At 47.8% G+C, this 24997-nt stretch overlaps 1 protein-coding gene across 5 annotated transcripts in view; it reads right to left on the bottom strand.

The window, feature by feature from the left end:
• Positions 1 to 24997, bottom strand: part of usp32 (ubiquitin specific peptidase 32) — a 38079-nt gene that overhangs the window by 4516 nt on the left and 8566 nt on the right. The window contains exons 3-32 of one of the 5 annotated variants that reach the window (XM_031573618.2): positions 21861 to 21966; positions 20866 to 20984; positions 19304 to 19463; positions 14694 to 14825; positions 14120 to 14227; positions 13628 to 13743; positions 12932 to 12994; positions 12747 to 12830; positions 12374 to 12435; positions 11852 to 11954; positions 11291 to 11504; positions 10818 to 10996; positions 9910 to 10050; positions 9329 to 9488; positions 7839 to 7993; positions 7347 to 7428; positions 7079 to 7153; positions 6935 to 6937; positions 6112 to 6250; positions 5683 to 5788; positions 5381 to 5554; positions 4883 to 5057; positions 4382 to 4533; positions 4059 to 4170; positions 3741 to 3937; positions 2916 to 3100; positions 2479 to 2565; positions 2089 to 2209; positions 701 to 892; positions 222 to 483 (exon numbers count right to left, since the gene is read on the bottom strand). In XM_031573618.2, coding sequence (XP_031429478.1) covers positions 222 to 483; positions 701 to 892; positions 2089 to 2209; positions 2479 to 2565; positions 2916 to 3100; positions 3741 to 3937; positions 4059 to 4170; positions 4382 to 4533; positions 4883 to 5057; positions 5381 to 5554; positions 5683 to 5788; positions 6112 to 6250; positions 6935 to 6937; positions 7079 to 7153; positions 7347 to 7428; positions 7839 to 7993; positions 9329 to 9488; positions 9910 to 10050; positions 10818 to 10996; positions 11291 to 11504; positions 11852 to 11954; positions 12374 to 12435; positions 12747 to 12830; positions 12932 to 12994; positions 13628 to 13743; positions 14120 to 14227; positions 14694 to 14825; positions 19304 to 19463; positions 20866 to 20984; positions 21861 to 21966 — 3964 coding nt within the window. Of the gene's footprint in view, positions 1 to 221; positions 484 to 700; positions 893 to 2088; positions 2210 to 2478; positions 2566 to 2915; positions 3101 to 3740; positions 3938 to 4058; positions 4171 to 4381; positions 4534 to 4882; positions 5058 to 5380; positions 5555 to 5682; positions 5789 to 6111; positions 6251 to 6934; positions 6938 to 7078; positions 7154 to 7346; positions 7429 to 7838; positions 7994 to 9328; positions 9489 to 9909; positions 10051 to 10817; positions 10997 to 11290; positions 11505 to 11851; positions 11955 to 12373; positions 12436 to 12746; positions 12831 to 12931; positions 12995 to 13627; positions 13744 to 14119; positions 14228 to 14693; positions 14826 to 16887; positions 17948 to 19303; positions 19464 to 20865; positions 20985 to 21860; positions 21967 to 24997 lie in introns of those variants that run through there. The other 4 variants (XM_031573620.2, XM_031573619.2, XM_031573621.2 and 1 more) reach the window with 4 other exon arrangements.

The raw sequence follows: 24997 nt of genomic DNA, 5'->3' as shown, positions 1-24997 counted from the left end.
AAGTGCTCAGAAGCAGAACAAAGTCTTGTCTTAATGCTTGGCCATGGAATGCATTTGTTAGATGCTGTGAAGAAATACTGGCCAAGGGAAAATGGGAATGTTCAAGCACACTGGAGCATTCACTTCACCAAAGGGCATGGTGATGAACCTCGGACTTTTCCCCACCACGACAAGCAGTCATAAGGACACAGAAATATGAAGGGGTGGGATGTGAGACAAACCTTTGGGTGTGCTTGACAGGCTGCTGAAGGTGCTCGTGGAGACAGAGGAGACACTGCAGATGGTGCCACTGGCAGCCAAGGAGGACGAGTCCCCTACGGCTGTGCCTCCTGCCCCCGCTGCCCTCTGGGTTTCCTCCTGCAGGCTCCTCTCTCGCGGGGCCAGGAAGGCAGCGGGGTCAAAGCCCTCCCTGGGGAACTTCACAATCTTCTGAGACTTGATCCAGCGACCGTTGACAAACTGGAACCGTTTCAAATGAACTATCTGCAAATCGCGAAGGAATAGAGACCTCCTTCAGATTCTTCACATGCCAGGACATTGATCATTTATTCATTGATTCTAGTCATGAGTCTTAATAGGACAGATGCGTTCAGTCAACCCCATGCACCAATGCCAAAGAGCATCACCACATTTATTAAAATAACCTGAGTACTCAAAAAGACACTTGTACAGATCGTTTCAACATGCGGGGTGGTCTGACCAGCACGGGGGGCAGTCTCCAGAGGTCCAGCTTCTTGGTGGCCAGCCGGTGGGTCTTGCACTTGGAGCAGTAGTACAGCTCGTCCTCGCCCAGCTCCTCCTCGCTGGTGAAGGCCCGCAGGCAGCTGTCCAGGCTGATGGGCTCCGCCTGGGCCCGCCGACTCTGCTCCACGCTGGAGTGCTCCTCCACTATCTGCTCAGGGGTTAGGGTGGGGGTGGGGAGATAGAAATGAATGATGGGAAGGAGAGAGAGAGTAGAGGGAGGGAGATAAGGAGAGAGGGGGACAGAGAGCAAGAGACAGAGAGAGAAAGGTGGGATGACAGAGATAGGAAAACAGTGGGGATACAGAGAGGCAGAGAAAGAGGCGGGGGAAAAGAGAGGGAGAGGGAGAGAGAGAGGAAGGGAGAGAAAGAGAGAGGAAGGAGAGAGAGAGAACGAGAGGGAGGAAGAGAGAGATACTGGGTCAGATGCTGTTGTGTACAGCCAACCTGTCAGAGAATTACTGAACTGAAAACATCCAGCCCATGTAAGGCACAATATCCAACACTCTCTGTGCTTGCTTTAGCAACTTTTATCCATTTCCTTTTCTGGAAGAATATTCCGGAACAAGGGAAAGGAGGTTGGTCTACAAATGATTTTCAATATGCCTGAACAATTCCAATTCACTACAATTCAACAGGGTTTGCTGGTACAGACTGCTTTATATATCAGTGTAAGTCTAGAGCTAAATATATATATAAATAAGTGAAATTTGATAGGGAGGAAAATACAGTATGTCTTTTGTTTACTATCTAATCTTTTGACGTTTTTATGAATGTCATAAAATATGATAGTATTTGAACAATCCCTGAAGTGAAGTCAAATGGGTAAGTGGAATCACACTGTCAATCATTGATCAGTTATTAATAAAATGACTATGAAAGAAACAGAGGCTATACTGCAGAGGTTATTGACAGGTGGCTGTTGGCAAGCCAAGGGAGAGGTAGGACAAATCACTAATCATTCATTTGATGTGACATCATTTCCCAGTGATGGGAGAGAAATCGATTCATGGCCGAGTCACTTGTGCCCAAGATGACGGGGGTTTAGAAGAGATGTAGTGCCACTGCTTGACAGCAGTCTGTAAGGACTCTTTGCTGACCTTTGCTCAAGCTTTGATAACGACGGAGGAAAGGAGCTCAAGATCTTAACCTTCGCCATGACCTTCTGCTTATCTGTGTTTTCTCTTGGACGTATTTTTTTCCAAAGACTTATGTTCACACGTAATCCACCATAAGGTGGTGTTTAAGGACTCTCTTTAAACACACGGGCACACAATCTGCAGCATGATTTGTGAGGTGCCCTTCCAGCTTGTGTTGCAGAAAAGCTTGCTGGTGTCGGTCTCTCACCCTCTCCTGGGAGGTCTGGTATCGGAGGTGCAGGGCGGTGGGGTCCCAGTCCACTGCGATGTAGGCGTTCCCCAGGGAGGCCCTGTCCTCGCAGCAGTCCACCATGCAGCCTCGGCAGAACCTGGTCCAGACACACACACACAAACACACACACACACACACACACAGAAACAGCTTTCGTTAGTCATATCCTGCCCTGCATTAGAGCAGTGTGCCAACGTGAGCAATGGACCACGCGCTGCAGAGCTCAGCACAGCACAGCACAGCACAGCACAGCACAGCACAGCACAGCACAGCACGGCACAGCACGGCACAGCACGGCACAGCACGGCACAGCACGGCACAGCACGGCACAGCACGGCACAGCGTGATGAATGCCCTTTGACTCACCTGTACCAGGGGCACCAGGCGCAGGAGTGGCCATCCTTTTGCACCACGCGCAGGGTGAAGGGGTACTGGTAGCCCATGCTGTCATCACTGTGAAACGGCAGAGCACAGAAGAGGCAGGGCTCTATTTTACTTTCGTTAATTAAATAAATTCATCTTTGGTGTAGTCTTTAATGCAGTGTTGGACTCATGACATGTGCATGACTCCCTGATTTACTGTATCACAGTATCAATGATCACAGTATCAATGACCTTAACTTGATATTGTCACCGTCATTAAACATCACAGGGCTCGCTCTTCGTCTCATATTTGTGATGGTCTTGGACCACCAACATGGCTTGTTCATTTCTGATGACTGCTAAGCAGATTGGATTATAATGCATATTGTGATGCCCAGCCCTTGGTCCTATGAGAAGCGAAGAGAAGAGAGTGGCATTACCAGTCCTGGGCGTGGTTGCTGGCCTCCTGAGGGGGCAGTGGGCTGGCCAGCCGGGACACCTGGATCCACACGGCGTCGTACAGGTCCTTCTTGCTGGTGTGCACCGTGCAGGGCACGATCACCGGCATGCCAAACAGACTGGGCCGGTTCTTCTGAGACGACAGGAAGTACAGCTCCGTTCGCATCTGAGGGGGAGGACACACACACAAATACAAACACACACCCACACACACACACCCACACACACTGCTGAGTCACACTTCAGGTGGACTGCCACCATTCATTCTTCATCTGGCACCGGCCAGACTGCTGAGCCAGACTCCAAATGTTTGGTGACGAGGCTAGAGACGTCAGACTATATCTCATCTTAGCTTTCCTTCATATTCTAGTATAGAAAATACACTCTGGAGAGCAAATTGTTAAATTGAGCCGACTGTTTCGACAGACAGTCGATGAACTCTGGGGAGCAGTGTTGGGAATGACAAAAAGAAGAACTTTCTCCTCCAATGATATGTATGGTATGCAAGTATGGAAACGTCTCTGATGGCAGAAAACCTGCTTTTGAATGTATTATATTAGAGGTTGTGAGAGAACTACTTAAACAGTCACTTTCCAGTTAAATTGTCCCTTTGCAAAGAAATCTTTTGCATTCCCCAAGTATAGACAAAGTTACAGATTCCTGTTTAGTTTTAACTTCAGTGAGTTCCATGTAACGACATCCCTCTGTCTATCCCTATTAGCCAATCTACATTAGCTACAACGGAAACCCTTCGTGACCTTCATCCCTCTCAGCCCATCTCCCATAATGCCTTGCTCACTGCTTACCATCTTCCTGTGCATGGCGATGATGTAACCGATGAAGGGGCTGTCCTGGACTGCCACTGCGTGTCCGTTGGGAATGCCATTGGGAAGGGGTTTCTCTGGGGTGTATGGCACCACTGTGCTTGGCATTCCGTTGGGGATCAGACTGGGTTTCCCAATGTGACCGTTAGCAGCTGTCCCTTTGGCAGTGGGTGTGCTTTCTGCAAAGTTCCCACAAACACAGATCACACATACAGACACATTTTGTGACTGAACTGGGGAAACGGGAAGACAACTTTAAGATATGGATGGACAGAGGCACATCACTCCAGCTGCTCTAACCTGATTGTGCGGGGCAGGTGACAGAGGTAGGTGACCCTGGTACCGGGATCTCGAACGCACAGAGGAAGCCGTTCACAGACAAACGCACCTTCTGATTGTCCTGTGGAAAGTTCTACAACAAAAATACAAACAGGCGTGAGAGGGTTAGCGATCCTAATGTCTACAGGGTTCTGACCCTGGGCTCTGTAAAGCCAAGCACTGTGCTTAGCTCACTCATACGTTCTCACCACATCAGTGTAGCATAAACATAAGCATACAAAGAAAGGACCATCTGACGTTGTTGTTTATATGCAGGCTACACCCCTAGAGGGCGCTCTGCTTACCCTGACATTGGAGTTGTGGACCTCGGCCAGCAGGATCTGCTCTGGCTTGAGTCCACACAGCTCGCTCAGCTGCTTCTTCAGGCCTGTGTACTTCTCGTCCATGTTGAGACGCAGGCCATACCGCACTGGAGTCGAGCCGTCCAGCTTGATCACTACACACAAAAAAAGAACAATACAATGAGCTTGTTCTTCAAACATGAAGTGGGGAACTTGGCTATGTGTCCCCTTTTTAGGGATGTAACTGACATCCTATTTTCACACACGCCACCATAAATTATTGTTTTGTGTTTTTTCATACCATGAAAACCAATACCTAGTGCATGTTCACTGTTTGACAGTACACAGTGCTGTTTTAGTTTTCTAGTAAGATCACCTTTACTAAAATAGGTTGTAGTTCCACATCATGAATCAGAAATTGTCCATTTCCCACCCTCTACTTAATCTGACACCCAGTTTTTAGTGAAGAGCTGAAGTATCAACATGTTGACGGATTCTCCTCACCTGTGATCTCTAAGTGCATGGAGCTGTCCATAGGCAGGGGCAGGGACAGGAAGTTAAAGGGGTCGAATCGGGCACTGATGTGACCACAGGTCTTACACTTGACCTGGGACTTGAGCTGGCCGTGGAACAAGTCCACCACGATGGAACGGTTCCTCCTCAAGTGGTTATCCCACGCCTGTGAACACCACAGTGTGAGAACATTCCTGAGGAACATCAATCCCAGTCCTGTTAAACCAAGCAGTTTCACCTTATTGGTCCCCAGAAGTATAGGGATCTCACTGATTAATGGAGGGCATCTCACCACCTTGTTTCCCCCTTCATTTCATTACCAGTAGGACATCAATATCTTTTTAAGTAGTCTTAAAAGGCTGCTTAACAGAGATTTTCCCGGAGCTACTCTCTGCGCTGCTTACACTAGAGTGGATAAACAAAACATTAGCTACTTGAGTCCACCAAAAGCCTGACATGGCACAATGCAATGTGGGATACACTGCTGACCTCTGAGGCCACCTCGAAGTCGGGCCGTAAGTCGCTGTCCTTCAGCTCCACGTAGGGCTTCTCGTGCACGCGGTTCAGGTCCTCGTGGAGGCCGTCTAGCAGGAAGGCCAGCAGCTCCTGGGAGTCCTGCTGCTGGAAGCCGTTGAATCGCGGAGCGTATTTTGCTATCGTCCACTGAATAAACAAAGAGGGGGGGGACAAATGTTTGGTGATTTAACACACTAATCCTAGAGTGTGACCTGGAGAGAGAGAGAGAGAGAGAGAGAGAGAGAGAAACAGAGAGAGAGAGTTTAACCCCTTACCCTGAGCTTTAAGGGCGCCACATTCTTCTGCGTTCCGCTCCACAGCTCCTGGACCAAATCCCCGTAGCATTTTGCCATGTGACCACGCATTCCAATGGGATTGGTTCTGTGCAGACAGATCAAACCAGTACTGCTCAAATCTGCTGAGCACACCACTCATCCTCTTCATATGTGCATAGAGGCCACTTTCCTTTACACTTTGTATATAGTTTGTACGTTGTTGATTGAGTAAAACAATTCATGTAATTTTGAAAGCATTCTCACATCCCCCATAGCATTGTGTCAGACATGCCTAAAACTTCTGCACAGTATTGTACAAACTCATTTCAACACCTGGCCATCCACAGATTATTTTTACATGTATGCGGCAGAACAAATTCAGTTTGGCCAAAAGTCTGGTAAAAGGTTGATTGATTCGTGACCTCTTACCTGTTGAGCTCGTAGAGATGCCTCCCTGAGATGAAGTAGTCCGTGAGGGGCTTGGTGTTGCTCACACACTGGATGCTGGAGTTCATGAAACACGTGTTGCCCAGGTTACTCAGGCCAGTGGCACCCTTCTCTGTAGGGACTATGGGCGGAGGAGGAGGAATGGGGAGGAAGATGAGGAGGAGGAGGAGGAGAAGAAAGACCTTCATTAAAATGGCTGTCTAACAAGCACTTGCAAAATGCTGTAATAAATAAAGGAGAGAAAATGCTGCCCACACACATATGGCCACCAGTGCTAAATTTCAGCAGGAGCCACACACACGTACACACACACACGTACACACACACACACACACGTACACACATACGCACACCCACACACACACGCACACGCACGCACACGTACGCACACATACGCACACATACGCACACACACACTCACACACAAAGGGCTTGTGGAAATGACTCAATCCACACTTGCAAGATCAATGTGTTGATTTATGGTGTGTATTGATGTGTTGGAATGTGTCCAGCCAGTGGCTAGTCCTGTACATCAGAGTTGTTGAACTTTCACAGATCATAGACTGTCAATGAATTACGTCAGCTCGTTGGATATGTCAACACTATCATGATTTCACAACTTTACAAGCGCGGCGGTGTTACTGAACTTCGAGTCACTCGAGGCTATGTCCACTTTTTAAATCCCTAAACTACTTAGCAAACCACTCACAAAGCAGCACACACTAAATTAGCCTTAATATCTAATCTAATATCTAATATCTAGTTCTACAAATTGTGCTACAGGTAGAGGTACGCATTAGCATACCTTCTGCTTTCATTCATTTTTACATGGTGCAGTAATGGAAGAAGAGTACAGACTCATTTAGAAGTGAACGTTTGGTCAAATGATGAAGAGAGCAGGGATTTTTTGTGGTAATGATAGGCCTACTTCCTGCAGTGTTGGCATTACCTTTGTGTCGGTCGATTTTACTGCTGTTGGCAATGAATGACATTTCCTCTGGCCAGCTCATATCTTTGTTCCGAACTGGAAGGAAAGAGATTATATTTCTTTTAACAGTTAATTTCCTTAGTGTCCCCCCTTATACTAAAAAAGATCATTCATTCTTGTTTTAGGCTAGATTTGCCATATTATCTACAGAGCACCACAAGCCCCAGTTTGCTGAAGATAAAACTTTAATTAATCACGGTAGCAGGGACAAAGAGACAGATGGGCAAACCTTCAATTACTAAGTGCTGGTCGTCTTGAATCTTCAGACTTTCTAGTGTGTGATCTTCATCGTCCAGGAGGGTGAGGTAATTCTGTTCAAACACATGAAAAATGCATTTGGCCGTTTAGTCGCTTCTCATCGAACGCTGTCTTTTAGTCTAGGTAAAATTTAATTTCGGCTTCATGACCCTCGTGCTCCCAATTTACACCGTGACAGATCTGTCTCTCATCAAACCAGGCTTTTAAGGACTAGTGAAGGACCAACATGAGAACATTTAATAAGCCACAGGGCTTTGTGCTTTTTATGTGGTTTTAATTAAAATGTCATTGCTTGGATTCAGATAACCATGATAAATATGTTATAGGACAATATACTTTATAATCTAAAGTATATTATTATAAATATTACTACATTTTGTGAAAATGAAACCACATAATCAATCAATAATCAAACCATCCATGTTATTCAGTCAGTCAGTGTCAAACAGCAGTGTCCCCTGACCTCGCTGTTGTACAGCCAGAGCCTCATGTCCTCGTCCTTAATGCGCAGCCGCTGGGACAGGTAGTCGTGGATGTCCTTGATGGTGCCCATCCTGCTGAAGCAGCCCGTGTAGGCCAGCACGCGCTTCAGAGGGGCGTTAGGAGAGGGGACGTTACCTGCAGGGAGGAACCGGGGGGGGAAGGGAGGGCAAACGTTTATCGTTGCTACGATATTTCTACGCATGCTGACGAAGGGAATGTGCATGGACGGGGGATGAACAAACCCACTGAGAAACACTGCAGATTAGAGCTGCAAAGATAACATTTGGACGAGACCTCCCAGGTGCTGTATCTAGCCATGTTATGGTAATAACAGAAACTCACTGGATGTTGTAATCCAAATCCGTTCTGGTCATTGTCATATAGCACATTCTGAGAAGCCTTTCCTTAGTTATAAACCCAATCCATCTCTCTATGCTACTATGTCTTTCTACCTACCTCTGTACTATTCTATTCTAAAGCAAGACAAAAATTTGGAATAAATCATTTGACATTAAAGTAATCTTTAGAAAAGGCACATCAGAAAATCAGGACGTTGGTTGCACTTTTCAAAAGCTGAGGATTAGTTGTAAGGTAGCAGCAAGAAAGGGCAAAAGGTGGAAATAAATCAACTCGGGGAAGAGGATGATTTTCACACAAATAATCAATATTAGTCTCCACCTCCAGCAGGAAACGCACCAATTGAGAGTTTGATTATAGCACAAAAAAAGACGAGACTGAGAAAAGGAGAAAAAAAAAAAATCAGAGCGAAAAAAGTGGTAGCCATTTGTGTCCGCACTGCCGTCCCTCAGCACTGACCACCCTGAGTTGACATCCCTTCAGTGAACCCCGCCCCCTTCAACCTGACCACAGGGTACGGGAGAGAGAGAGAGAGAGAGACAGAGAGAGAAAGAGAGAAAGAGATAGCAGAGGGAACGGAGCACCCTCCCAACACGGTCTCACTGATTCACAGCCTCCAGACATCGAGATAGCCCCCCAAATCAGATTAGCCTGAACCGCTAATGTTCTCCACCCACACATGCAGTGGGCTCAGAGCAGCATTATTAAATTGCCTGAGAGGCCCGTGACTCACTCTCTCTCTCTGCCTACTCAAATCTACTTTGATGGTGCCCAATACAGCACGTGATCTCAGAGCCCAGATGTCAACTCAAGAGTGATTGTTGCCGAGATGACGGCCGCTGGATACCAGGCAGGCACTCGTGCGGACAGAAATGGGCGGCCGGGATCAGGTTCGGAGTTGTGAATCTTTAATTGACCCATTTGGCGGTGGGGGGTGGGGTGGTTTGGTCAGAGATCCCGGGGCGATTTGCTCGGCAGGTCCGGTCAGGAGCGGTTTTAGATGATTAGGAGCACTGGGCTTCACGGTGAAGCAGGGGAGTAGGAGGAAGAGGAAGATGAGGAGGAGGAAGAGGAGGATGGCGGGGCCTCCTTCTTGCTGCAGGCTTACGTTACCTCGGGGTATGTGCTCTGGGAACATTCGCAGGCTGGTCATACCCATGTTCACCCAGATGTTGGACTGGGGGGTGCGCGTAGCCGGCTGCTGCCGCAGGAAGAGCAGGTAGCGGGGGAAGAGCTCCAGCTCTGGCTGGCCTGTCTTGGTGTGCTGGATGACCTGTGGGAGAGTGTGGTGGAGCAAAGCAGGATGATTGGAAACGCGCCATAAACGTTTTGTAACTAACACAGGTCTGAGTCTATAAACAACACTGTCTAATCAGGCCAAGGCCACAACTAGACTGGGAGGGTAAGGCCTACCTGCTGGAGCATAACACATCATTAAACCACAGGGCTAAATGCAGGTTGCTTAAGCCTCAATTACCCCTAACCACGAGGGCAATGGCACACAACCGATGACCCACTAAGCTTGCCAATCACTCAACAGAACCTCAAGCTATTGTGTAAAGCTATTTTCACAAGCTACCATAGCTTTGGTGCTGTGAAAATGTGTCCTCCGATTAAACGATTAACGACTGTGTGCTCAGACAGGTCTGGGATCAGGGGTTGGTGCAGGTGTGTGTGTGTGTGCACAGACGTACCGGTCGTGGCAGGCTGAGGTTGGCACCGTACCAGTGGTAGAGTGCCCTCCACACGGGCTCTGGCACTGTCTCAAAGTCCCGGCCCGGCGTCAGCGGCGGGGATCTTTTCAGACGCCCACCCTCCATGGTTAGTGTTGGAGCCTGTCAGGGGAGAGGAGAGGGGGAGAGAGAAAGAGAGAGAGAGAAAAAAAGAGGGAGGTAAAGAGAGAGAGGGGAGGGGAGAGAGATAGGGAGAGAGAGGGAGGGAGGGTGAGGCAGAGAGTGAGAGGAGGGGGACAAAGTCAAACTCATCACTCTGGCCTTCTCAGATGTCAGAGATAAGGCCTCACCTAATGCCCTGTCCTCTCTGGCTCTTTGAAGAGAACTCTGACTAGAGCAGCACGGTGACTGTCCAACAGAGGCAGCTCCAGGAGGGAGAGCGAGCAAGAGCGCAGGGCGCCAGTGTGGAGGTGTCTGGTGCGAAATCAGAGCCGGCCCTGAAACTGCATGACAACTCTCTGAGAGGACCAAAATACACCGGCACCGGTTCCACTGGGCTGAAGCTGCCCGTGAGCCTGACTCAGAATCGGAATGAGGAGCTTGCATTTTTTTCTGCATATCAGACAAGTTTTAGTGCATGTCTGCCAGCAGCAGCCCACCACTGGTTCAACCTTTTGGTTCGCAGTAGTTTTCTTTTCCAGTGCAGTGCAGCCCATAAGCAGACCTGCATATCTCTAAAGGGGCTTAAAAAGCTCTGAACAGGTTACGGTACCAATTGTGATGGCCCACTAAGTCCATCGGGAAATTATGCTGACGGTGCTAATGTGGTTAGATGGCCATCAAGTACACCCACACACAGACACACAGACACACAGACACACCCACACACAGACACACAGACACACAGACACACAGACACACAGACACACCTTCATAGGCTCGGTGAGGACTAGTGGATGGTTGTCGATGGCTCCGGGTCTCTGCATGGTGAGGTGAGAGGACAGGTTGCCGTTTGCGCTGGAGAAGCACTGGTTGTTGTTGTCCGAGGCGTTGTGCTGCCGGGCGAAGCACAGCTCTGTGGCCGACGAGGTCATGTGAGGGATCAGACCTGAGCAGGAAGTGACATGTGAGATGACTGTGGCAGGCCACAGATGAGGGAATACATTTTTCACACGCTCAAACAGTGATGCCAGCAATTCTTAGAAGATAGAAAACAAATATGAGGAACAGGAACCTGTACACAAACCCTGTAGTCAAATCCAGCTGGGTAACACAAATTACTATCTGAATCTGGACAATTCATGCCTGTTGCTAGTCATGTGCACTGTGGCCTATTCGAACACAGGGCTATGGTCTTCATATGAGACGAACATGAGCCTCTGAGCCTTCGCCACCCACTCACTGGCGTTCGGGCTCTCGGCGGCCTCTGACGCGCTGGAGATGTTGTCTGGCGACTTCTCCCCCGAGGAGCTGGAGGACCTGGTGACCCCGGCGCCGTTGCTGTAGCCCGCTCGAGAGGGGCTGGGGATGGGCTCCATGCTGGCGCACGACTGGGGACTCCTCCTCCCCACGCCCAGGATGGAGGGCTGCTCCACCACAATGGCCTTGTTGTTGTCCTGGAGAGAACGAGAGCAAAGAAAGAAATGAACCTCCCACATATTCACTGTAGAGCGCCACAGATGTGCATTCCCATGACGGGGAACATCTCAATGTACAAGCTCAGAATATGAAAGAGAGAGAGAGCGAAAGAGAGAGTGAGAGAGAAAGAAAGAGAGAGAGAGAGAGAGAGATTTCCTTTCCAAGATGGTTCATATTTCAGAGACTGTATGCATGTTTACCCAGATCATGAGGAAACAGACAGAGATAGACAGAGAGATAAAACAAGTTCTCCTCCATTCTCGTTTCACTTCCTCCATCTCTCGCTCAGACTCTGACCTCTGCTCTCTTGGACTCTGGTACTCACATATTTGACGTAGTCTTTCCACTGCTGCCACCATTGCATGGAGATGAGGAACCAGTTCTGGCCCATGTGTAGCCCATGCCTACTCTCCCTCTCCAGCCAGCCCCTGCAAAGCACAGCACACAGCCCACAGCACAGAGCCCATCAGCCCAGCGCAATCACATTAAACAGCTGCCAGGCTGCCTGATCAGCCCACTTGGACTTCAGGGCTCTTGTCCTTGTCAGGCATCCAAAGAAAGAGCTTAGGATGAATGCCCGCTGTCCTCAAACGACCTCTGAGGGTACTTTATGACCTCACATAGCAACTAGCATTTGGTGTTTTTGCATAGCAATGTAGCATATCCGCAGTGTTTTGACCTTCGTTCCAACATGACATGTCATTACAAAGTTATGCTCTTCTGACATAAAATCTCCCATACGACACAGATAAAGAAGTCGTCCTGTTAAAATGTAACCACAATGTGAAATGTGAAAAAAAAACTGTGCTCAAGAGTATACGTGACTCAGTGCGAGAGGATGACCCACCTGATGATCTGTCCCTCCTCTTCCGGTGTGGCCGGTCTCAGACCCAGCACTATGTGGCACACCTGTGTGTTTCACAACAAAAAAGAAGCAGGAATTTAAAGACAAAGATATGTGTCTGTGTCTGTGTGTGTGTGTGTGTGTGTGTGTGTGTGTGTGTGTGTACACACACACATATATATATATATATATATATATATATATATATAAATAAACACTTTTATTTGATGACACCAATACTCACACAAGTGTCAAAAGAAAAAGTGTGTATTTGTACTTTGCAGTGTATTTGTACTTTGCACTTGTGCACCGTACATGTTTCTTATAAACTGCCTATGCATCTGTAATTAACGGCCTTGCGAGTCGGAGGTCTGACCTGAAATAGCAGGTTGAGGAACTCATTGGCAAGGGCACTCTTCACGCTCCAGATCTGGTAGTCTTCCAGAGTCAGGTGGCCCATCTGCAAGAGCACAGTAATGGAGGCGTCAGTGACGTGACAAATGACAAGGACCCATGACAGCGGCCGACCTCGCAAACACACCGGGAAGACGAGTTTATCACCTTTGTTGTGTCGTGCATCTTCAGGATGCCCTCTACTATGTCTGACACGTTGGCAAGCAGTTCCTTAGGTAATGAGAGGGAAGGGAGGGAAAGAGATGAAACCACAAACAGTCAATAAAAACTAAATGAGCTCGCCGTATTGTCAGTTAAGTTGCTCTAGACCGGGTTCATAAAGGATTATTTCCTCATCATCGTGTACACAATCCCCCCCGACCCCCGAGGGAAACATCAATTTCGCCCGCTGCCTCCTGGAGCCGAGCTCTACTGAGAGCGATAGAGACTGAATGCATGCTGACGGAGCGGCAGAGAGACCGCAGATTTACTTCGACAAAGTAATTAAAATCCGAAAAGCTCAAAAAAAAGTGCCGTTCGAGAGCTTTACTGAATTTCAAGGGTCTCCCCAAGTACTGCAGATTCTTTTTTATTTAATTTTTTTTAAAACCTCCTTTGAAGATAACAGTATGAGTTTCTGAAATGTGAAATGTTGTGCATAGTTCATGCAACACTGTGATTGGCTTCAGTGGTTGTTGCAAAAAAAAGAGGAAGAAGAGAGAATGGCATAGTTCAGACAGCATCACTGCTGACTAATAAAATGACTTGGATCCAGGAAAAGTACACTGCTGTGTGACAATAATGAGATTTCTCCAGGAGGCTGCCTTTTTGCTACTCGGCCCCCGGTGCCCCTGTGCTACTCACGGGGAAGGTGTCCGTGCGGTTGTCCTTCCACACCTCCTGCAGGGCCACCACCATGTCCTGCACCTCCTGTCTCGACAGGATGCCATCGCGGTCCACATCAAACACCTTGAAACAGACTGAGGTTGGAAAGAGGAGGAGAGAAAGAATGAGGGAAAGGGAGAGAAGATATTACTGAAAGAAAATGAGATTCATAAGAGGAGTGAAATAAACACTGCTATATGTTTGATACACATAACAACCACACATTGACAGTTACTTCATGATGTTCACTTTGCTTTTTGTGGCATTGCACCAATGGTTATTCAAATACCAGCACAGCATCTATGAATGTGTGAGACAAGAAGCCGCGCACACATATACGCACACGCACACGCACACACACACACACACACAGAGCCAAAGTCTGAGCATTATAAAGGGCCACAGATAACATGCAGCGCTTTGCTAAGTGGTCTCTTCAAACGCGTGCGGGGAATTGCGGAGTGCCCTTACACTTCTGTCTCTCAGCCACGGGCCCCCGGCAGCATGCAGACAGGCCACACGAGATCTCCTTGAAGTCGATGTGATTGTCCCGGTTCTCATCAAAGGCGTGGAACAGGCCTGCCAGAACAGAGGAGAAAGACGGAAAAAAAATGTTGGAAGAAAATGTTAACCCAGAGAATCCAATTATTCCTCGATAATAATCTCTCTGAGATTCGGAAATAATGGAAAAACGTAGCACAAAGCACTATGTATAAGAAAGGCTATAATGACTGAGCATTTTTGTTCCGTTCTTGAAAAGTATGAAAGATTCCCTTTCTCAGTAAAATAACACAGTATGCCACATTTTTGCAGTACAACACTTTTTTTTTTTTTTAAAGCTGACAGTCACTACTTGAATATCCTGTGGGTTGAGATAAAAAAAAAAAATGATTTTGATAAAAATGCCCCTCATGTCCACTGTGTGCGGCGCCTGCCTGCCTGCCTGTCGGTGTACTGCCAAGACCTGTTAATGTGAACATGGGGAAAGTCTGTCAGGAGGGCAGCTTCCCCCTTTCAAACTCCAGCCCAATGCATATTTCATTACCTTCACTAAGCGATGCGTGAATGGGAGGCGAGACCAGTGGAGCAAAGGTTTCCAAATCGAAGCGACCCGTCCGCGACTGAGCCTTCAACAGCCAGTAGCGCTTCTCCAAGTCGATGATGTCCGATTCTTCTACTGCAGGGGCAGAGGAGTGGAAGATGCATTGCAAACATGAATACGGACCTCAATCATGGTCACACAGTGAAAACATAGTACCTCGTGTTTTCGTTATGCACAGCAGATGGCTGAGATATCTCAATAACAATGTGATTAACAATAATAACGTATGAATGTATGGGTGTGTGTTGTTTCCTGCACAATTTGTCAGTAAAAAAAAAGAAAACTAAGCCATTTAGACAGTTAGCAAATATTTGTTATATCTTGCTTACATCTTATGGGCTTTTATATAATAGCCTTGTGGGCAGCAGCTCAGCTAGGTGAAAGCCTGACTCAACTCTGAACACCTAGAGAACAGCACTATATAGAGTGTGGAGTGGGGGGGTAAGAAGCCCTTTGGTCGACTACCCTTTCTTCACTGTAATCCTCAGATTAGGCCTAATAGGATTGCAAGGACTATATTTGAGTCATAAACGCATCAGGTCAGTGTCAAAACAGACAAAAATCACGTACGTTTCTGTACACAGACAAACAAATCGGTAAAGATGAGGTAAAAGATGAGGTCTTCAAAGAGGCTACATTTCCAGAGGCTGGTGTTTATAGTGAATGTAAGCATGAGGGTCTGTGGTGGGGCTTATTGGGGAGAGTTGAGGCCACCGTTTGTTACAGTGAAAGGTTGAGGGGATTGCCCAGGACTTTCCCACCACTTTCCATCTCAGGGGCCAAGAGCTTTAGGGGCTTTGAGTTTGGAGTGACCTTGGTGGAAAGTAAAAAACCTGGGTGATTTCACCAGCAATATATGCAAATGTGGATGCTTGTTTCCCTGGTAGTTGACTAAGCCTACACACTACCATTTCCTCTGTCACCCTTTCACTCTCTGTTTCAGTCAATAAACAGAAAAGAAAATAGACAGGAATAAAAAAGAATGCGAAAAAGAGGAAGCAGTAGAAAAGAGGATGCTAGGGGTCAAAAAGTACAGCAGCACAGGCTGACCAGGAAGCACCGAATCAATGACTCGGACTGATATTTTAAGGGTGGTGCAGAGAGAGAGAGAGAGAGAGAGAGAGGAACATTCAGGAACATGAATAATTAACGAGCACATAGAATAAAGGAGCAGGTTTTTTATGTCCCTCTCCATTCACAGGGTTAGTGTGCTTTAACCTTGTGCGGCAACAAATATTTAACAGCTAGCCCATTCTCCCTTTAGCTTTTCACAATATTAGCGGAACTCCAATAAATGTGTGTTTTAAACCAAATGTGTTGGCTGCTACGTGTAATAAATGACTGCTGTCGCGATTAGATGGAGGGAACAAGCAATGACTAGCTCAGCGATAAAAGCCTAGCTGGGGAAATAAGTCTGGTCTCATCTAGTTGGGCATTATTCATGACCGGGCGCATCGCAGAGTGACTACTGATCTATAAAACTCATTACCTACAGTATGGATCAGCGCAGGGCCATCGTTCATCGGTTGCAAACGATGCCATTCGGTTACCACACACACCACTTCGTCCTACGCTAAAGACCATCTGTTTCTGCCTTTCTGATGCAACTTGGCAACACTGCCTCTGGACAGGTCGACATTCAGCACACATACCTTGAAGTTATCGAACATGACATGCCCTAGAACAGAGGCCTCCGCCGTGGCCATCATGCAATGTGTTTCTGCCCATTTGTTTTGCCGTGTGTCTATATCTCTGTCTGCTAGGGCCTGACAGGCTCAACCATAGACTGCAGCACGCCTGCGGCTGGACTGAAATAACAGGGCTGCTTCAGTGAGCCCTAAAGCGTTAGCATTGGTTCGCGCTCTGATGGGTTTGAAAGAGTAAAATAAAAGTTCTGTTTTTTCCCACCACGAAAAGGTTGGCTAGAGGAGAAACAATTCCACAGAAAAAAATACAGGAATAGATACTGATGTACGCCAGTCACATGTCACTACCTTCCATTCTGAGCCATCAAATGACACAAAAACAAGGAAATGTCTACAGTACACAAGAGCTGCATGTTCCAGAATTCAACAGATTTAAAGACAAAGGTGAAATTGCCAATAGCAGTTGATGTGAAAGAGCTGTCCATACCCACCTAGAGGTGCGACCCTGTCAGAGTGGCAACAGAGGAACCATACCATATTCCACTGTACACATCAAGGGTCTCGTTGCTAGATGTGGCGTGTACCATAGTAGACTCCACACAGTTTCCGATCAATCAAACAAACAAACAGGACAAAACAAAACAAAACAAAAACAAACAAAAACAAAAACAAGCCGGCCACGTCTATATCCTCCCTTTGTACGAATGAGGATTTCACCATCTGTCTTCATCACGCCTGTCCACGCTAACTACGCGGTCATCCTCTCGTGCCGTATGGAGCATGTCCCCACAGGTGGTAGGCAAGGTTTCATGGCTAGGCATTTTCTGGAAAGTACCCGGACACATCCACACAGACACACACTAGCACACACCCACACATACACACCCATCCACACAGACAAACACACACACCTTGACAGAGCATGCATCCCCCCCCCCCTCCGGCACACCCACAGCCCTCTCTCGCTGGGCTAAGAGGATAAGCTGACCGCGGCCAGTAGATTACTCGCCGCGTCTCAGGCTCTCTCTCTGATCGGACTTGGGTCAGGATCTTTCCAAGTGTGTCCTGGATTGACATAACAAACCTCTGCTAAATTTACCTGGGACATTTGTGTAAGCAATTGCCTGTTTGCTTTATCTCTTCTTGGGCATATTGTTAGGGCCTTGTCCTTCCACGCAACAATACCAGGTCCATATAAAGGTAGGCACACACAGCATGGTGGAGACTCCAGAGATTAACTCGTACAGTAAATATGGGGGATGAATGAGCCCAGATCAGGGAGATGAACTACCGTGTCCACCTGTGCCCCAGAGTGGGGGTTAGTTACAGTAGGGCCAAGGCGTCAAACAGGAATGGGTTACATCAGGGCTACATCACGGGCCCAACCTGTGTAGATATGACTCAGTGTTTAATCGAATCAGCTGAAAGCAAGGAGGCTGAAAGTAATGAAAGTAATGAATCATAGTGGGAGTCCCCTTTTCTATTTCTTCAGTAACAAGGACTGCATGTCTGAGAGGCTGTAAGCAAGACAGACCCATTCACAGCCCTTGCTTCTCACTATCTACTCTCGCAACACGTTGCAGTACATGAAGCACACTGTATAATTAATAAATGAATGAATAAATACAAAAATAAAAAGACTACTGATATCTCTCCTTCCCTCCCTCCACTGTTGGGGGGGGGTGGGGTGGTGGTTCTTTGTGTGTGTGTGTGTGTGTGTGTGTGTGTGTGTGTGTGGTGTGTGGTGTGTGGTGTGTGTGTGTGTGTGTGTGTGTGTGTAGCTGAGGAGAATGGGCCACACTGACAGCTGTGGAGACGTCCCTCCCCCCCAGCAGGGATGCTGCGTGAGAGGCGTGGCGCTCAGGGTGGTAAGTGTAGTCTTGTCACTTGTAATTATCTCATGGTGGCAGCGCTCCTGCCCGCCAGAGTGGTGGTGGTGGTGGTGGGTACTGCTGATGCCTCGCATCTGTCGGGGGTGGGGGGGAGAAATAACGACGCTAAAAGGAGCCGAGAGGAGAGACGAGGAGAGTAGAAGGGACAGCGACCATCACTTCATTGCTGTGTCTGTACAGACATCTGCAACAGCCTATTTGTCTTCAAGGTTGTGGTCGTGTGTGTGTGTGTGTGTGTGAGAGAGAGAGCGAGCAGCTGGGCTAGTTTCTGCTCCATGTCACAAATGACTCTTTTCTCATCTCAGAATAATAACCACTGCCACTCAGGCTGGTGACGGCCCAACCGGCCCAAAATGGGGGAGATAAAACCCCCCTGCAGCCTCTCTGAAATACATTTTGTTGTCAGTTGAGACACAATGCTGCCCTGCGTTGGTATGCACCATAAACAGATCGACAGCTCTCTCTCTCTCTCTCTCTCTCTCTCTCTCTCTCTCTCTCTCTCTCTCTCTCTCTCTCTCTCTCTCTCTCTCTCTCTCTCTCTCTCTCTCTCTCTCTCTCTCTCTCTCTGCTAATGAGGAAGACTGCATTAGCACACGGGTAATGAGATGAGGGATCAGACGTCCCGACTACCGAGCCTCTGATGGGGAGGGGTCTCTGAGGGCATGAGGGAAATGTGTGTGTGTGTGTGTGTACTTGGGTGGGTGAAAGAGGTCAAGATGATTCATGGCTCGGTGGGGAGCAGAGGTGGGTGGTTTACTGTAGCTATTCACAATGTGCTTTCATGCATAAGTATGTGAGTCTATGAGAGAGAGAGGGAGAGAGAGGGAGAGAAAGAGAGAGAGCGTGTGAGTGAGTGTGAGATTGTGTCTGTGTCTGTATGTGTGTGCAAATGTACGGTAGCAGTTCACAATGTGTGATGTAGGATGTATTTATACCCTCTCTCTGTGTGGCTTTGTGTGTGTGTGTGTGTTTGTGTACGCGTGTGTGTGTGTGTGTGTGTAGTGTTGTCACTCACAGTGTGTGACCCCGGCCAGGGTCTGATAGAAGGTGGGTGTGTCGCTGTCGTCGGTCAGGGTGACGCACACGCCCGCGGACAGTAGCCAGCGTGAGAAGGTGAAAGCTTCTTTGTTCTGGAGCAACCAGTTCCTAAAGCGCTCGTAATGGACCTTCTCTCCCTGGCAGAGGCAGGAACCAAAAGGAACACAAAAGACAATAACACCAACATAAAAAAAAAAGAAACACATTCATTTTCTATTCATACACTTGGGTGAAATCAATAGCTAAAATATTCCCTTAATGAGAATTGTGATGTGAAAGGCTGCATGTGTGTGTGCGTGTGTGTATGTGTGCGTGTGTGTGTGTGTGTGTGAGCGCGCGTGTGTGTGTGCTGTGTTGGGAGGGGTGTGTCGGTTGGGGGATGGAGACTTCCTCTGCAGATGTGCTTGAAGGGATCAGAGCCAGAGGGAGGCTCGGCTGAAACCACACATCGCTTCATGAACAATGCACAGCTACTGGAGTGTGTGTGTGTGTGTGTGTGTGTGTGTGTGAGAGGCTCGCTCCCAGGCTACAAGATCCACTCAGTCATGCACACCTGGGTTGCTGCTCATGAAATATACTGTTACTGCGGCCCAACTGACAGATCATGGGTATGTTTACCAAGGAGCACACAGAGATATACGAAAATATAATTATTAGCCTGTATTACCAATATAGGCATAAATACATGTACATTAATTAATGTAAAGGAACTAAAGAAGGTGGGATGCTTGAAGTCATGCTAGACGAGTCCTGTTTGATACTCCATATATAGAATATCATGAATCTATGTCAAATGAGCGTTAACAAGACTGTTTGATACTCCATACAGAGTATCATGAATCTATGCATTAGCATTAACAGGCCCAGGATGGCAGCTCATGATTAGCATTTGCTCCATCACCACGTGTATAATTAGAGAGAGGGTGTCACTGGGTCATGTTGCCCATTGACATTAGAGGGCATGAGCCTGGTGCACACACAGTAATTGAGTGTGTTTATTGACAACGTCCTGCCCTAACGGAGCAAGAGCCAAATGGACAGAGAGAGCTTGGAATGACAATTGAAAAGCACCCGGCAATCCTGTTATGGGAAATCCATCACCAAAATCAGAATAGTCTCCCAAGTGTCAATGTAGCACTTCCTACAGACAGGCATCTTTTTAAGGCTTGCTATGCTGATGCAAAGCATCTTTTCAGTGGGGGGGAAAAAGCTCAGGGGGGGGGAACTTAAAAGTAAAGGCAATTTTAGTTAGCTTCTTTTTTTGCTGTCCTGACATTATTGTTGAGCAACATCAATTCAGAAGAGCAGTGCTGATACTGAGAAACTCATCTGAAGTTGGAATATTCGTGCTTTGAACTTTGCCTCCTCAGCTTGTTTTAAAATCCAGCTCCAGTTTTCATGGGCTCTGAGTTCTCCGTTAATCAAAATGCTCTTTAAATTAAAAAGATGAAATAAATAAATATCACGCTTTCTAACGAGGGCACAGGCTAATGGGGTTGATCAGGGTGAGGTTGGAAGTGCCGGGGGGGGGTTTCTGACCTCTGAGAAGCACGTCCTGAGCGAGGGTGGTACTTGGCCGTCCACCGCAACCAGCATGCTCTCCACATCGTCCCGCGTGGCGTAGCTGCCCGACTCGCTGGCGAACAGGCTGAAGATGTCTGCGTACACAGAGAGAGAGAGAGAGAGAGAGAGAGGACACTCAGATGATTAATTAGTTCAGAAGCTTCACAACCTTGGGCACCCAAGTTGAAGCTCCTACCCCACCTAAACACACCCTATCAGAGCCCCAACAGGCTTGCAGGCTGTCAGCTCCCCTACCCTTGACTCCCCATCAATCACGTCCCGTCAGCCATCACCCTGACCTGACAGAGCGCTCTGAGCCACTGAGCCACTGCCCCCCCCCCCCCCCCCCTTTCTCTCTCTCTCTGGCTGTGGCCTGTCTCTCCCCCTGCTGCACCTGTCCTCAAAGCTGGAGGGCATCCCTAATGACCTCTGCCTGCTCAGACTACAGCAGGGAGTGGTGGTACACATACACACACACACACACACACACACACACACACACACACACACACACACACACACACATGTGTAACCTAACATGCACATCTCAGACAAGGGTAGCCCCACAGGACGGAATGGCTTGTAGGCAGAGCATCTTCATTTACATTCAGGAGAGCAAAGAACTTGCCGTTACACTGAGCTAAAGCAAGACGACATTGGAGGCGGCACCGCGGAACACATATAGCCTCTGTGAGTGACACATATGTAGTCCGTATGAATAATGCACTTTTTGTTTTAAGATGTGGGCAGATCAAGTTCAAAAGCCTGTACGTGTTCCAATGCTTTATTCCAATCTAAAAATACACACATTAGAGGTTTGCCCCAAATAGGAGCCGTGTCTGCACATCCGCTAACACTCTTTGATACCAAAGTGTTAATGCTGTCGCAAAAAAATAATAATAATACATCAGAAAGGCCTTTTTTGGACTAAGAGATGCGTAAAAAAAATAAAAGAAGCTTGGCTGACTTACATTTGGCTTTTTCCTCATCTCGCCCTCGAGTGAGCAGCACCAGCCCAACGATGAGGTTGTTGAAGTGTAGCCCTTTGGTGTTGCCACCGAATGAGTTGTAGATCACCTGAAACAGAGACGAGGGACTCTTCAGAGAGTTTTCAAACACGTAAGAAAGCTCCCAAGAACATCTCCCAGAGGACGACAGAGGAGTGTGGTTATGAAGACACAAGTCTGCCTGCCTGTCAGATTATATGGGTAGTATTTCGGTAAAATGTAGAGTAGTTCTCCACCCTCCACACACACATACAAACACACACACACACACACCACTAAAGTGTGAAGACAATCCGGGGAAAAACACATCCTGTCTGGCAGTGTAGTGATCCCCTCGGGGACAGGCTGACAGTGTCAACACGAGAGGCTCCATTTCTCGCTTTCACTCTTGCTGCCTTTGCACGCTGCTGTTTTCACTCTCCTTCCATGCTGGGGGGCGCGCCTCTATTGATTTTCCCTCGAGATGTTCCCCTTGCAGGGTCACCGTCCCCCTCCTGGCCAGCAGTACGCCTTGATTGTGGGGGTCTGCAGGTGGGGTGTGTGTGTGTGTGTGTGTGTGTGTGTGTGTGAACACTCATGAGAGTGAGAATGGGATGGATGTGTGTGTGGTGAATGTGTAAAGCGGGTGTGTGGCAGATGGGTGTGTGGTGTGTATGTATGTTTGGGTATGTGTGTGTGGTGAGTGTGGGTGGATGTTTATGGCAGGTGTTTGTGTAGTGGATGTGTGTGTGTATGTGTGTGTTCGAGTGATGAAGTCTCCCTCTCCCTCCCTGATGAAGTTTCTTCTCCGCCTACCAGTATCTGAAATCTGAGGCGAAGCGACTTTCACAATCTGTGTTAATGCAATTCAACAGCATTGTGAAGAAACACACAAAATGTGTGTGTGTGTGTGTGTGTTTGTCATGAGAATGATGTTTTAGTGTGTGGTTAGGGGCAAATCCATCAGTAAGGACTACACTGTCTGGTAAGGGCAGAGGTCATGGCTGGAGGAGAGATAAGTCAGCGCGTGTGTGAGTGTGTGTATCTGCACACGTCTTGAATGTAGGACGGCTGGATCCCACAGACTTGCGATCCCATTTCAAAAATGGGCACCGGCGTGGCTTCGAGTGCTTATAAATACCCTCCTCCGAGATGTCTCAAATACAGGGTTTGTGTTATTTATGTAAGCATTCTCCATTTACTCTAATCTATTTGCGGACACAAAGAGGGGCCTGAGCCGAGAGGAAGGGGGGTGGGTGGGGGGGTGGCGTGGGTGTCTGCTGGAATGGGAACACTGGACGATACAAGACTCCACATATTTCACTTTAATACCACCATAAATAATGATAGACTGGTGCAACATGCAGCTCTACTTCATATAGTGCAGAAACATAAAACTAATACACCAATAAGTGCTGTTGTGCTTCTGTGGGTGCACGTTCCGGGACGGGGAACACAAGAACGAGAACTCTTTTATTGTGACCTGCTCTTTTGGAATGGCACAGGATGTGATGCGAAATTCTTAGTGCCAGGGCTTAGGGGAGTGAAAACAAAGACCAAGCATGCCCACCACAACAACCCTTGCACTGCCCATAGGGTGAAAAAGATGCAGTGCACACATTGCAATTACATTTGTGAAAGGACCCTCTAGAACTGGGCCACTAGTTCCATATACGTAGGTACTATGGATTCCAGACACATAGTTCAAATACCATCAATGCTATACATAACACCAAAACAACAAGAATGCTAGCATGGGTTATGACATATGGGTTATGAGTTATAACATGTGTACCTGCCATTAATAGTGTGTTGCTGAATTAAGTACTGCATCCAAGACTCATGTAAAAATCAACTCACTCAGCACCTATACCTCCATTTCCACTCGGTTGCTCTGCTACGTTCTCCTTGATGTAGTATTTTCTGAGGGAGTGTAACGGATGCAGTAAGGATTGTGTGTGCGTGTGCGTTTGTGTGTGTGCGTGTGTCTGTGTGCGTGTGCGTTTGTGTGTGTGCGCCTGTGTGTCTGTGTGCCTGTGCGTGTGCGTGCGTCTGTGCGCGTGCGTCTGTGCGCGTGCGTCTGTGCGCGGATGTTTGTGTGTGTGTGCGTGTGTGTGCGTGTGTGTGCGTGCGTGTGCGTGTCTGTGTGCGTGCGTGTCTGTGTGCGTGCGTGTCTGTGTGCGTGCGTGTCTGTGTGCGTGCGTGTATTTGTTTGTTTGTGTGTGTGTGTTTGTGTGTGTGTGCGTGTGTGTTTGTGTGCTGGAAGGAGCCCATGACTGGCACTCTGTGCAGCTGGCTCAGGAGGAGCATCAGCCCAGCGTCAGGACCACTAATCACAGTGATTGAGAGCGCTGGCGGGGCGCGGGCCAGCTCTTCCTGTCAGGCCTCCGGTGATGGACGTGGCTCTGGGTGTCAGGACTTGTCTGTGGGGGGAGGATTAACAGCCACGCCATAGGCAAAGGGCTACTCACTGCTCTTGAGAGAGGTGTGTGTGTGTGTGTGTCAGATACTTTATTGACCCAAGCCTGATGCGTTGCCGATGCTGAATTGAGATGCTCTGGGAAGAGTGATGGTGTTATGGGGGCTGAACCCCCTTCCCAAGACGAGACAAGGCACATCACAGTTTGGCCGTGAGGCCTGTAGTCTCAAAGCCTGCATGAAAAAAAAAAGTATTTTTTCCACCTGCAGTCGGGTGCGCAAGATAAAACCAGCTTACAAACAGCTTGCATCAGGAAATTTTAATAATTCACATAAAAAAAAAAATCAGTCATGGCTAACAGTAGCTAAATATAGGTCAGGGAGAAAAAGCCGTCGCTCTCCTGGACACCTTGTGTCTTGCTTCCATTCCGGTGAGTCTTATTTTAATTCGGTGGAGTGTATTTCACTGGGCTGGGGCAGTCAGCCTGACCATCCCTGACACATGCTTTGCCAACTCAAACAGACTTCGGGCCAAGCTTTAAAGATAAATGTTCTTAAACACAGCTAACCTTACTGTACCCACAGTGATACAGTGGAAAAGTTAAATGTGTATACCAGAATGTGCAAAGATTCCAAGTATGAATTTCAGATCCATATCACAGGCCACATGAAACAGAAAACATACTTGTGTTGTAAATGCCCTG

This window comes from Clupea harengus, chromosome 9 (assembly GCF_900700415.2).
Source record: "Clupea harengus chromosome 9, Ch_v2.0.2, whole genome shotgun sequence".
Taxonomy (NCBI): Eukaryota; Metazoa; Chordata; class Actinopteri; order Clupeiformes; family Clupeidae; genus Clupea; species Clupea harengus.
This window is presented reverse-complemented; position numbering and strand designations above follow the sequence as displayed.